This window comes from Manis pentadactyla, chromosome 5 (genome assembly GCF_030020395.1).
Source record: "Manis pentadactyla isolate mManPen7 chromosome 5, mManPen7.hap1, whole genome shotgun sequence".
Lineage (NCBI taxonomy): Eukaryota > Metazoa > Chordata > Mammalia > Pholidota > Manidae > Manis > Manis pentadactyla.
The window spans coordinates 97098979-97111893 of NC_080023.1; the positions used below are offsets into that span (position 1 = coordinate 97098979).

Consider the following 12915-nt stretch of genomic DNA (forward strand, 5'->3'; position numbering starts at 1 on the left):
TGATGTATAAAGTCTGTTTTCCATCTTAAAAAAATCTCACTAGTAAATTGAGGTGAGCCTGTGTCCAATTTCCGTCTATTTGAACCACTGATGCTTAGGAGCTGGAACAGTATAGCTAATCTAATTTTTGTTTGATGCTCTAGGGGTTTAGAGCCTTGGAGCGGTCACTTTTGAAAGTGAGTGCTTTGGGTATGCAATATATAAGTGAGGTGCAATCCCAATAGCCTTGTTGTTTTGCCTGAATCAGTTCACATTTGAATATTGACTGGCTTCCTTATATGGTTGGGGTGGGTGCACTTAGTAAAACTGACATTCTTTCTTGTCTGGAATGCAGGCATGGAAATAATTTTTAGTATAAAGAAGAAAGGGTTAGCTGATAAATAAAATGAAATTTGTTTGGAGTCTTTGAATATGGATCTTCTTCAGTATTCCGGCAGTGGGGTCCAGTCCAGTAACAGTAGCATCTCAGAAGCCAAAAGAGAATTTGGAGGAGGAGGGGTTCAGTGTTGTCTAGTGTTAGAAGCCCAGTCAGATAAGTGCTGGAAAAGAGAGCAGTGCGTGCACATCAGGGGGTATTAGTGCCCTTGACAAGGAGTGTTTGGGCAGAGGTGCAGGGAATCAAGGGCCCACTGTGACCATCTGGGGTGTAAGTGGAGCCCAGCAAATAGAGATTGCTGTTTTAAGACCCCTGATACCCATGGGAGAGTGAGAGTAAGGTGCAGGTCAAGGGGGGTGTAAATTGAATAAGTATGTTGTAAATATTATGTATTTTTGGCAGAAAACTTCAAAAAATCCAGAAATACAAAAATAAGAGAACTAAATCAATTTGGCAATTCAAACTTACTACTGATAACAGTTTGATATTTACTTTGTTGTCATTATTTTGTGTATATATATTGTTTATTATATATATATACACACACACACACACATATCATTTTCTTAATCTTAGGAGGATTTTATCATATTAGAATTTTTTAAAACATGGTTTTTGATGGTTCCATAATGTTTCATTATAAAATATACTATAATATGATTAATCCTCTACTGCTAGATTCTTAGTGATTTCCAGCTCTTTGCTGTTGGAAGTGAATGGAGGGAACATCCTTGGACATGTGTGTTGGTATTTCTGATTTAGAGTAGTTTCATGAATGGAAAAAAAAATGTGCCAGCTGTTTTTCAGAACATTGCACCAATTTACATTTTTTAACAGCTGCCTAAGACTGTGGTATATCTTTGCAAGGGCTGAGCATTACCAATAAAAATGATACCTTGTTACTTTTATGAAAGAAAAGTCTGGTTTGTTCATATGTTCAGTCATTTAGCAAGTTGTTAGCTCCTTGGACTACCTGGAGATGGAGTGCAAACTGCATGTATGGGTGTGGCTTATTCAATGACCAGTGCCTTTATCTAGGGTACACGGATGAGGAACAGTATGTTACCTCCCATATACCAGTTAGCAGGGTTTTCCCCAAGTTATCAGTCTAATCCCTCTTCACGCAGATGACCCACTCTATCTAGAGAATTGATCTACATTTTTATTTTTGTGAGTAAATGCAGTATGCCCCTGGGGGAGTGAAGGGAAAATGGGATAGATGTGGAAAACTGGCAGAGGGAGCTCCTCATCAGAGAGCTCTTCCTCTTGATTGCTTGCTCTGCCCAACTCTTACTCTCATGGCATGTGCACTTGGACTCTTCACTGAGCTGGAGCAGTTTTCATCTCTGCTGCAGGCTTCTCCTCTGTGCTTTGGGTTATGACGTTCTCTGTTCACTTTTATACCTCAGTAAGTTATTCTTAGAATTTGTTTTCTAGGCATTTGTCAAAAATCCATTCCACTGATGATGTAGCCTCATCTCCTCATGCTAATTCTCAGAGATATTAGTTATTTGTTCTCTTTGGTATTCTTTGGAGCTTTGGGGGAAAGGAGTAGAAACACTGTGCTCAGCCAGCCATCTTGAATTGGAAACGTTTGGTCCAAATGTTCCAAATAATTTAAGAAATTTAATGATTATGTAATTGAATCTAATAATATTTGTAGTAGTGATTTTTTTTCTTTGCTTTGTGCTCAGAAAGATTTTCTCCTTCTAGAGATCATTTAAAGCTCCACATTTTTAATGGCTTTGTTAAACAGTTCTGTCACACACAATTCTATCTGAAGGTAAGAAACTTCAGGTAAAAAACTTAGTGATTTTGTTTCTCAAATATAAAGCCAATTTTTAACACACCATATTGACTATGCTGTTGCTTCCTCATCTACTTGTTGTATTTACTTGACCCCAAATCTTGTTCATATTTATTCAAATAATTCTTACAGGCTACCTGCTCTGATCCATTGATTTTAAACTAGGATTTTTGGGTGAGTTTCACAATATTTTAATTGCTTTTTAAAATAGGTTTTAATATTTACTTTGCTGTCCCACATCATCACTGTTTCTTTGTAAAAAGTGCATTCTGTTTTCTTGCCTATTCCAACAAATGAATGGGTATAATTTGGTCAAATTCCAAACAGAGAACAAAACAAACCATCAGGTGGGATTTTGAAAGGAATTTATTCAAGTTTATTTATAATGGGAAAAGATTGGCTTTTTTAGAATATTGTCTTCTATTAATATAATATTTCTGTACATTTAGTATTATTTATATGAATGTATCTTCAGAGAAAGTCTTGCCATACTTAATATAGCAAACAAATATCCTTCCCAGTTAATGTTAAAGGTATCTTATGTACTTTCTTATTATTGTGAATGAGTACTTTTTTCATTACATATTATTTTTAAATAATATTCTTTTAATTAAGAGAACATGTTCACTGTAGAAAAAGTTAAAATCCCTTATAATTCACATTTTCCAGAAAGCAAAAAAAACACTGCTCTTTGGGTGCTTATCATTCCTATGTATATATATGGTACACACTATGTATATTGTTTAGTAGACTAATTTTCAGTCAGTGGTAAATGTTGATTGTCTTTTCATGCCATTAAATATTATTTTACATATTATTTTAGTGGCTACATTGTATGAATGAATGAATGTTTATTTAACCAGTCTCCAATCGTTGAGAATTTAACATATCCCCAAAGGTTTGCAATTAGTAACAGTCCTCTCCTGCCCTAAATAATGACTTCATGAAAATGCTCATGGAAGTTAAATGATCTATTCATATTGCAGGTGTTTTTCTAGGATATCATTTTCCATTTAATTTTGTGGATAGTGAATTTGATACAATATCATCCATTTTTTAATTGTCTAGTTGACTTTCTTTTTATTAATTTAAGTTTTTGTTTTTCAGCTCGCTTTCAGTTTTTTTCTTAAATTCATGAAGTCCATTTTTGTAGTGTGTTTAGGTCTACAACAAAATTGAGCTGGAAGTACACAGAGTTCCCATACCCCTTGCCCCCACATATTTATACCTTTCTCAGCTATCAACATCTTTCACCACAGTGGTACATTTGTTAAAATCCATGACCCTACATTGACACATCATTATCTCCCAAAGTCCATGCTTTACATTAGGGTTCACTCTTGGTTTTGTACCTTCTGTGGGTTTGGGCAAATGTATAATGACATGTATCTAGCATCGTAGCATCAATACAATAGTTTCAATAATAGCCCTAAAAATCCAATGTTCTGTCTGTTCATCCCTACCTGTCTTCCCCACCCTCAACGCCTCATTTTTTTACTTCTCCCTAGTTTTGCCTTTTCTAGAATGTTGTATAATTGGAATCATACAGTATGTAGCCTTTTGAGATTGGCTTCTTTCACTTAGCAAGGCGCATTTAAGTTTCCTCCCTCCCTTACCATGACACAGGCTCATTTCTTTTTAACACTGAATAATATTCCCTTGTCTGTATGTACCACAGTTTATTTATCCATTCCCCTACTGAAGGACATCTTGGCTGCTTCTAAGTTTTGGCAATTATGAGTAAAGTCACTATAAACATCCATATGCAGGTCTTTGTGTGGACATAAGTTTTCAGCTCCTTTGAGTAAATACCAAGGAATACAGTTACTGGATCATATGGTAAAAGTATGTTTAGTTTTGTTAAGAAACCAACGACCTATCTTCTAAAGTGGCTGTACCATATGGGGCATTCCCACCAGCAATGAATGAGAGTTCCTGGTACTCCATACCCTCTCCATCATTTGGTGGTGTTAGTGCTCTGGATTTTGGCTCTTCTACTAGGTGTGTAGTGATATCTCATTACTGTTTTAATTTGCATTTCCCTAATGGTGTACGATGTGGAGCATCTCATATGCTCAATTGCCATCTGTATATTTGCTTTGCGAGGTACTTATTAAGGTCTTTGGCCCATTTTTAAATCAAGTTGTTTCTTATTATTGAGTTTTAAGAGTTCTTTGTATATTTTGGAAAAAAATCCTTTGTCAGATAGGCCTTTTGCAAATATTTTCTCCCAGTCTGTGGCTTGTCTTTTCATTCTCTTGACATTATTTTTCTCTGAGCAGAAGTTTTTAGTATTAATGAAGTCCAACTTATCAATAGGTACACTCTGGGAACTCTGGACCAGCAAGAATCTCACCATTTTTTTGTAGTTGTGTTACACATTTTGTTATCCACCACAATGATGTTTATGAGATTAAAGTGTTGCTGTAGTCCTTCATAATTAACTTTGAACATCAGAATAACACACTTGTACATGTGACACTTCTTTGTTGGTGATCAGTATTTTTTCATGAAGACATAAGATATAGTGGACATTATTTTTAGAAGTTATTTTGCCACATGAATATTGGTATTTCTGAGTAGTTACCTTGAGAATCTATATTACAGAATCTATGTGCTTTTTCTAACCTTATTTTAATATGGTAGCCCTTAGTACTAAGTTAACTGAAAATTTAGTTCCTCAGTCATGCTAACCACATTTCAGCTCCTCAGTAGGGGCTGCTGTGTTGGAAGTGAGGGTGTAGAACGTTTTCAGACATCACAGAAAACTCTATTGGACAGTGCTATTCTAGAACACTAGCAGTTGTGCCTTTAAAAAAATAACAACCATTTTGTGTGATTTCTTTTTACTTTGTAGTAATTATTGAAATAAGATCTGAATAAAAGAGTAAAAGAAGAGACCCAGTGAAAAAAATTGTTTCCCTACTATTATTTTTTGTTTTGTTATTTATTTATTTATTATGGATAAGGTAATAGTTGTAGCTGCTGCTGAATGAGCTGAGTTGAGTGTGCCGTCTCTCAAGTGGATGCGGAGCACCACAGGCAGAGCGCTGCCTCCCATTGGCCCATCCTTCGGTGTGTCTTCCTGGGTGTATGAACAGGGACAGGCAATACCAATCACAGGAGTGGACAACAGCTGCTGAAATGACTGTTTTGCATAAATCTCATTCCTGGAATTAATAACATGTCTACTTAACATCCCTGATTTTTTCTTATTTGGAATCAGAAGAAGGACACACCAGAAAGGCACATTGGAGAGGCAGTGAGAAAGAATAAAAGGTCTGCAAAGTTTTCTCCAAGATGGGCTGCTTTATTTTCTTCCTTCATTGACTTTGTAATAAACTTTGTAATACTTCATTGTCATAGACACAGTGTTTTTTCCAAGTTTATTTGTTAAAGACCTCAAATTCAAGCAACATTTACCATAGGCTTTTATATGTTTATAATATGCATTGCTTCTGTTTACACTTAATGTTACAGTGCCAGTTCATCTAGAAGTAGTTTGAACATTTCCCTGGTGTGAGAGAGGGAAGCGGTACCTGGAAATAGAACTTTTTATTTAGTTTAATCTTGATAGTGAAAGAATTTATCATTTGCCTGATATTTAATTCTTTCTTCTTTCCTACTTTTTTCTTTAGGTTGCAGTGTTTGATTGTTGAGAAGATATAGTTGTTAAAACTGCATTTAAATGGTGGGAATTTTACAAGTAGGAAGGTTAATATATGATAATGAGTAAAAATAGATAATGATTTTGGTAATGTGCATATAAATTTATTCCTTGAAGTAAAAGTGCCTGGTTTGCATGGCTACTCTATTTGAACATATATTTAGAGTCTAAGAAAAAATTATATTTGGTAGCATAGGTGGAGTTCACACACTGTATGGCCCCACAGGTAGTGTACTTATTTCTAAAAAATGATAGACGTTGACTCTAATTATTGTACATAATCCATCAGAATGAAAGAGTAGGAGAAGTGTTAGCCATCAAGTGTACATCCATCATCTGACTTGCCATTTGCACCTGAGTTATAGGTACAACATAGGAAATGTGGTCAGGGACATACTCATTCATCATTCACCTCTACTGTAAGCATTTACAGAGATCCAGTTAACCCTCTTGAACTTTCCTATTAAAAGTTTCTCTTGTAGATAATGTCCTGAAATGAATCAGCAAATTACATAGAGATATAAATTATATACAGAGAGACTGCCAGCCTACTTAAGTGTATTTAGCTAAAGAGGAAACTCAGATTAAAGAGCATTTGTTGTGTAGGAAATATATTTTCTATAGAACTGCTAATTGAGTTATTTTCTAAAACATATTCTTTTTTTGGTATGCTTTGGTCATAATTGGGAATGTAACTGCTATGGTAAAATGACTTACAAAGAGACACACACATATGCTGATATACCTGGAAATCAAAAACCTTGTTTTTTAATCCTGGGGTTAACATTGCTGTTATTCAAGAAGATCTTTTTTTGTCCAGTCTTATAGATTATTTTTTTGAATTCTAAGAGATGTAGTTCTGCATTATTGATGCAGTTGTGTGCTCCAGAACGGACACATTTTTAATTAATTTCAGTTTATGTCAGTTTTGCTGTCAGTTCTTTCACAAATACAAAGGTAATTATACAGGATAATTTTTTAAAGTGGACCATAGACAAAGAATTGTATCATCTGGATACTTTGATAAGAAGTCTTTTGTGATTGTTGTTTTGAATGGCAAGTAGTTCATGCTGTTTTAAGTCTCTTTCTGGTTGTCATTTCAGCTATGAGGTCTTACACTTCGTATTTCATGCTCCTATGGAGTGCTGTCGGGATAGTGGAGGCTGCCAAAATCATCATCGTGCCGCCAATTATGTTTGAAAGCCATATGTACATTTTCAAGACACTAGCCTCAGCCTTACATGAGAGAGGCCACCATACAGTGTTCCTCCTCTCAGAAGGACGGGACATCGCGCCATCTAATCACTACAGCCTCCAGCGCTACCCAGGGATATTTAACAGTACCACCTCAGATGCTTTCCTGCAGTCCAAAATGCGGAATATTTTCTCTGGGAGACTGACAGCAGTCGAACTGTTTGACATACTGGATCACTACACAAAGAACTGCGATATGATGGTTGGCAACCGTGCCCTGATCGAGGGTCTGAAAAAGGAAGAGTTTGATCTGCTGCTGGTGGACCCTAATGACATGTGTGGATTTCTGATAGCTCACCTTTTAGGGGTTAAATATGCTGTATTTTCGACTGGCCTTTGGTATCCTGCTGAAGTGGGTGCTCCTGCCCCATTAGCTTATGTCCCAGAGTTTAACTCACTCCTCACAGACCACATGAACTTGCTGCAAAGGATGAAAAACACCGGCGTTTACCTCATTTCCAGACTAGGGGTCAGCTTTCTGGTTCTCCCCAAATATGAAAGGATAATGCAGAAGTACAACCTGCTGCCGGAGAAGTCCATGTATGATTTGGTCCATGGCTCCAGCCTGTGGATGCTGTGTACTGATGTAGCACTGGAGTTTCCAAGACCCACTCTGCCTAATGTTGTTTATGTGGGAGGAATCCTAACCAAGCCAGCTAGCCCACTGCCAGAAGTAAGGTTTGCTGAACTCCTTGGTAATCTTTTCTAAACATAAAGGTCAATTTGTTAGTTTTGAGTTTTGGAAGAGATATGATTGGTTATTGTTGGAAAGCAAATTCTACTCAAAAAGTGATTAAGACACAGAGTCTACCAAGGTCCCTGTGTTTGTGGTGCCTCATTCCCCTGGAACACATTCCTGCTTTAAATGAGCATTTCTGTAGTGCTGAGAGGCCATTCTGCCATCTGGTCAAAAAACTGACAGGGAAATAGATTTTTGATTTTGTGGAACTGTAGTATGTGAGGAGAACATAGTTAGATAGTTAGTTTTAATGAGTGTAAGTGATTTTCTGTTAATTAAACAGAGCTCCCTCTGTTCTCACCCAGAGAGGACAATCACAAGTTTCTAGGCCAGATTCAGTTCAGTGAATTCAAAGAGACAGAAACCATGTGACTAGAGGTTCTTCTTCCAGCAGCCATAACCACTAGAAAGTTTACGTCCAGCAATGGAAACAAGGTTGTGGTTTCCATCAAACTAGGGAGCCAACCAGTTTTAAGTTAGTAAGCAAATGTAACTGTTTTAAGGGAGTCGTGCCCCACTGCAATTTAATTTCAGAGGTGGAATTCATTGCACCTGCCCCAAACCTTGTACTCTCTAAGTCAAACCTAAATCCTCTGCTGGCTGAGCTGTCAGTGAATCCCTGGTGTTCTGTTCTCCAGCCTAGTTTGTTTTCTTTTTAGCTCCCTCACACTCACAGGAGCCATGCTTGCATATCTATTTTTGTAGTGTGTTTTCTAACTTCAGGTTGACCCTCTGCATTTAATCTTAACCTCTGATGGCATTCACCCAGAATCGAAGAAATTTAGCTATGATTTTCTCTATTGAAATTAACTCTAGTCTTGAAATTCTAGAAGTAGTCACTCACAACTCTGCTCAATTGTTTGTTTCTAGCTCTGGTCACTGCATAGTAAAAATTCTGTCAATGCCTTGATGAAGAGTATATCCAGATTTTCTCATATAGCCATCAGAAAAAGGCAATCACTGGGCAGAATTTCCTCTTGAAGAAGTACTGTGACCAGAATATACAACCTGCAGACCCTTCTAACACATCCATTAGAAGTGTAATTAATAAATAATACATTGATATATTTCATGTGACATGAAAAAATAAAACTTGCCAGATCTTTCTTTGGCCCATACAGCCCTAGCAGTTGAAAAGGATGCCCCTGGTGGAGGCTATTGAGGGCACAATTTCCTCTGACATCAACTGTAAAGGAAGGAGATCAATCTCAGCCTGTCACAGCCATTTATGACTTTATCCAAGCCCATTTTTGAATCCTCAGTATTCTCTACCAGAGTCACTGTGTGATGGTGACTAAGATAGCTAAGATCAGATTTTAGAAGCGGCTTCTAAAAGACTTGGTAAGTAAATCTGTCATTAACAGTCATTCATAATGTCCCACAGATCAAACCTGTTCCTTCCAGGTCTTTCCCTTTTCCCAGCCTGCCCGTCTGCCTGCTCCTCCTGGGTCTTGTTTGCATGCTGTCTCCCTTCTTTAGTCACCTGGTTGAAGAAGCAAACCAGTGGTGAAAAGACATCTTCTGATTGCCTTTTTGTCCCCTTCGGTCCTGGTACATTTTTCTTTAGTTGCAGCAACTTGAAATATGCAGTACATTTTTACAGAATTTACAGTACAGAATTATTTTTTATGCTTTGTTTTCTGTACTCTGTCCTTCATTAAGGTACATGGCATGTGAGAAGGTTTCTCTTTTTTCCCTATAACCCAAGTTCATCTTTTCCACCATGGGTCTCTTCACCCACTAGTTGCACTATTTTGTTTTACTTCTAAGTGTATTTTGAGTGTTTTTTTGTAGCCTCATATAAATGTTATTAGTCAAAATGTTTTCTGATTTGCCATCATTTCTAGCTTGACTCTGGCTTGATCTATTTAGTGGGCATCCTTGTTCTCCTTTCCTCTTGGCTTTTTGCAATGACTCCTTTGAAAATGTGCTTTTTATTTACAGTAATCATTTTGACTGTGCCAATTAGATCACACACACGCACAGATACATATGCATATGGCATGTACATGTGTTACAAGGTGGGCCTGATAAGCATATTATTATTGAAAGTCTATTAGGTTATAAGTGTGAAGGGTCATTTTCATTTCAGAGTGCCATTTACAAAGCTCTTCAATAGCAAGTATTTAAGAATGGTGTGTCTTATTCTTTCAGATATTCCTTACTCTGGTGAGGTTTTATATGCTTAGGAGGAAATTCTTTACTGGAATTTCTCTAGTAGATCTGATTGATATGGTAAATGGTACTTTAGGATTCTACAAGTCAGTGAGTTTCTCAAATGCCTGTATTATTTACAGGTCATGGTGTGACTCTAAAATGCTAGGGCCCAACAAGTGGCTGCTTAGAACACATGATTACTAATAAATGCTTAGTTGTTAACTGCCATTGTAGCTACATGGGAATGGATTAGGTTTTCCAGATGTCTGGAGTGATTTGGCAGTGGAATTTCATTTCACAACCTGTGATGAAAGGCTAGAGAAAATTTCTGAAAGACATTTTTTAGAAGCTTTCATAATATGTGGGCCTAAAGAAACTCTAGATAGTATCTAGTTCAGCTCCATTTACTTAATTTTCCTTCTCAAAATATGGAGAATAATCCATTCATCACATAGAAGATTCAGAGAGGTTGAATGTCTTGTTCAAGACACACAGATAGTTTGTGGCACAGCCAAGTGAAACGAGGATTGTTTTGCTATTGATTAGCTATTTCATCAAGATACCTGTATCTCTTGTCACTCATTTTACTCACACATTTACCATTTATATGAAACTATGCAGAGACAACAGTTTCTCTAATATTTATTTGATAACTCAAAGATTGTAAAGACTTTATGAGACTCAAACTATTTGGACCCTTACTTATGTTTTAGAGATTTAATAATAGAAATCATCCAGAATCTAATTACTTTTGATAACAAAGTGTTTCCTTGGTATAGAGTGAAGAAATTCTATGCCTTGTTAATAGAATTATTTTAACATACATGTTAGCAATAGGACAAACTTATTATACCATTTACTACCTGGCTGCCTATAGTAGGAGTCCTTAAAATGTGTGGTTTAAAGGGGTGGAGATCTGGGTTGATTGTATCCATATAATGGCTCATCTGCTCTTTCATTGCAGGTGTGGAGAGCATGGATACAAATTTTTTAAAAAAAGGTTTGCTCTTGCCAGGAAGGAGGTCTGTAAACAGATCTCTCATTAGGTCCTATAAGTATTAAAATTGAATGAAATAATATCATCTGGTAAGGAGTGATTGTAGCTTTTAGTAGTTTTATTAGGGAGTAGTAACAATAATACCACTAAAGAAGAGCACATTAACATAAGGAGTTAATGCTTATTAAAAGTAACATGTTTCAGGTATAATTTTTAGATAATTTTCCATTGGCTGAAGTGGTCTGGCTCTGCCAGACAGTCGATCTCTGCCATGTTTCTGCTTCTGCAGCCATGAACTGTAATTGCACCTAACAGATTGTACCTTAACTACTGGTTTTCCTCACTACTGTCTCCCTAACTAGAGTGTGGATGTCAAAGGATGAAAACCCTACTTATTCACCTTTGTACCCTGAGTACCTTGAAAATGGTAGGTGCTCACTAAATGTTTAAAATTAAATGAACCACATCAAATGGAGATAGTTGCAAAAGAAAATAGGTGATTCAGTTAGTGTACAATTCATTAACATTATAACCATTATCTAATCTATTCCAAATGTGTGTCCACCTACCACCCTAGCCATTAAGTGACCAAACATTCCAGGCTAAGTTATTTTAATGAACTAAAAGAGCTACCAAATCTTAGTGATCTTGAGAAAAGGAGATCACCATACATTACCCAGTTGATGAACTTAATGGTCTGTGGTGGGTTTCAAATGTGCATATTAACAAGAGTAGTAATGCAAGTCAGGCCAGCTGCTGCTCCCCTGAATGATGATTTGGGGTGGATTGGCACTCATTTGGTGTAACTCAGCGGTGCTTTATTGCCAGGCTAAGAGTAGTAAGAGCATTCATTTCACCAGTTGTAGAGACATTTTTAGTTTAGGGAAATGCAGTCCTGGGGAGAGAGACAGGCAAGATAAGAGATAAACAAAGATAAGAAAAGGCATGAGGCCAAGGACAGGCTCATGAGATACTCACAGTTTGCCATTTTGTCATTTGCCAGAACTCCCTCACAGAGAAAAGTTTTGGAGAAAATGAGACAACATTGACCAACAGATTAACAATTTGTGATTAGATCAGGTTATGAGACAATAAAATCAACAAGCAACACAGTGGCTTTCCATATTCAGTTTTCATTGACTCACCAGAAGTCATTTCTTACTATTATGTGTGGTGATGGAAAGCTGACTACCTCAGTAATGAATGAGGGTCTAGGCTGAGAGTGTCCTTGGGGCTAAGACACTTGTTCTAGAATTGCAGCGGATGTGGAAATTGAGGGGCATTTTAATAATATGTTACATACAAGTTAACTCATGAAATGAAAAGCTAAAGATGGTATTATAACCACTGCACCGTAATGTCCACTTGAAAATAAGTATCATTAAATCAAAATATGTCCTCTGTAGATGGTTCCTTATTTTGGATACCATCACTCAGAAATAAATAATGTCTTACAATGTCTTTATCTGCATAGTATTACTTTATTGGGAACTATGTGAGGAGCAGAAAATTGAGAACTGTAATGTTTGGAACAGAATAGTGATTAATCCCAATTAATAATATTCTCCACAACATGATAGTTGAGCAGAAATGATAGATTCCCTTTGAGAACTCATTAATGTAAAATGTTGTTGCAGATATTTCTTACAGAAGTTTTGTAGGTTGATTGTGCATTTTGTCTTTATTTTGTAGTAAGAAACCATGTTACCTTGCTAAGTGACTTTGTCCAGGAAGTAAATCAGGCACTATTGAAACCATCAATAACTTACTGTTCACTTCACTGATACGGTAATTTTCTAAGCTGCACTGAACTTTTAAATAGCTTATCAGTTTCTTCTGTAAGCATTATGGGCTCACAAGGATTTTGTGATAAAATAGAAGACCCAAATATAATTGAAATTGCAGAGTCTGACATGAT

At 36.6% G+C, this 12915-nt stretch overlaps 1 protein-coding gene across 3 annotated transcripts in view; it reads left to right on the forward strand.

Moving 5' to 3' along the window:
- The window catches only part of UGT8 (UDP glycosyltransferase 8), an 84586-nt gene that overhangs the window by 17458 nt on the left and 54213 nt on the right, over positions 1–12915 (forward strand). For 2 of the 3 annotated variants that reach the window (XM_036920794.2, XM_036920792.2), the window contains exon 2: positions 6954–7777. In XM_036920794.2, coding sequence (XP_036776689.1) covers positions 6956–7777 — 822 coding nt within the window. In that variant the 5' untranslated portion in view covers positions 6954–6955. Of the gene's footprint in view, positions 1–2315; positions 2358–6953; positions 7778–12915 lie in introns of all 3 variants that reach the window. The other variant, XM_036920793.2, reaches the window with a different exon arrangement.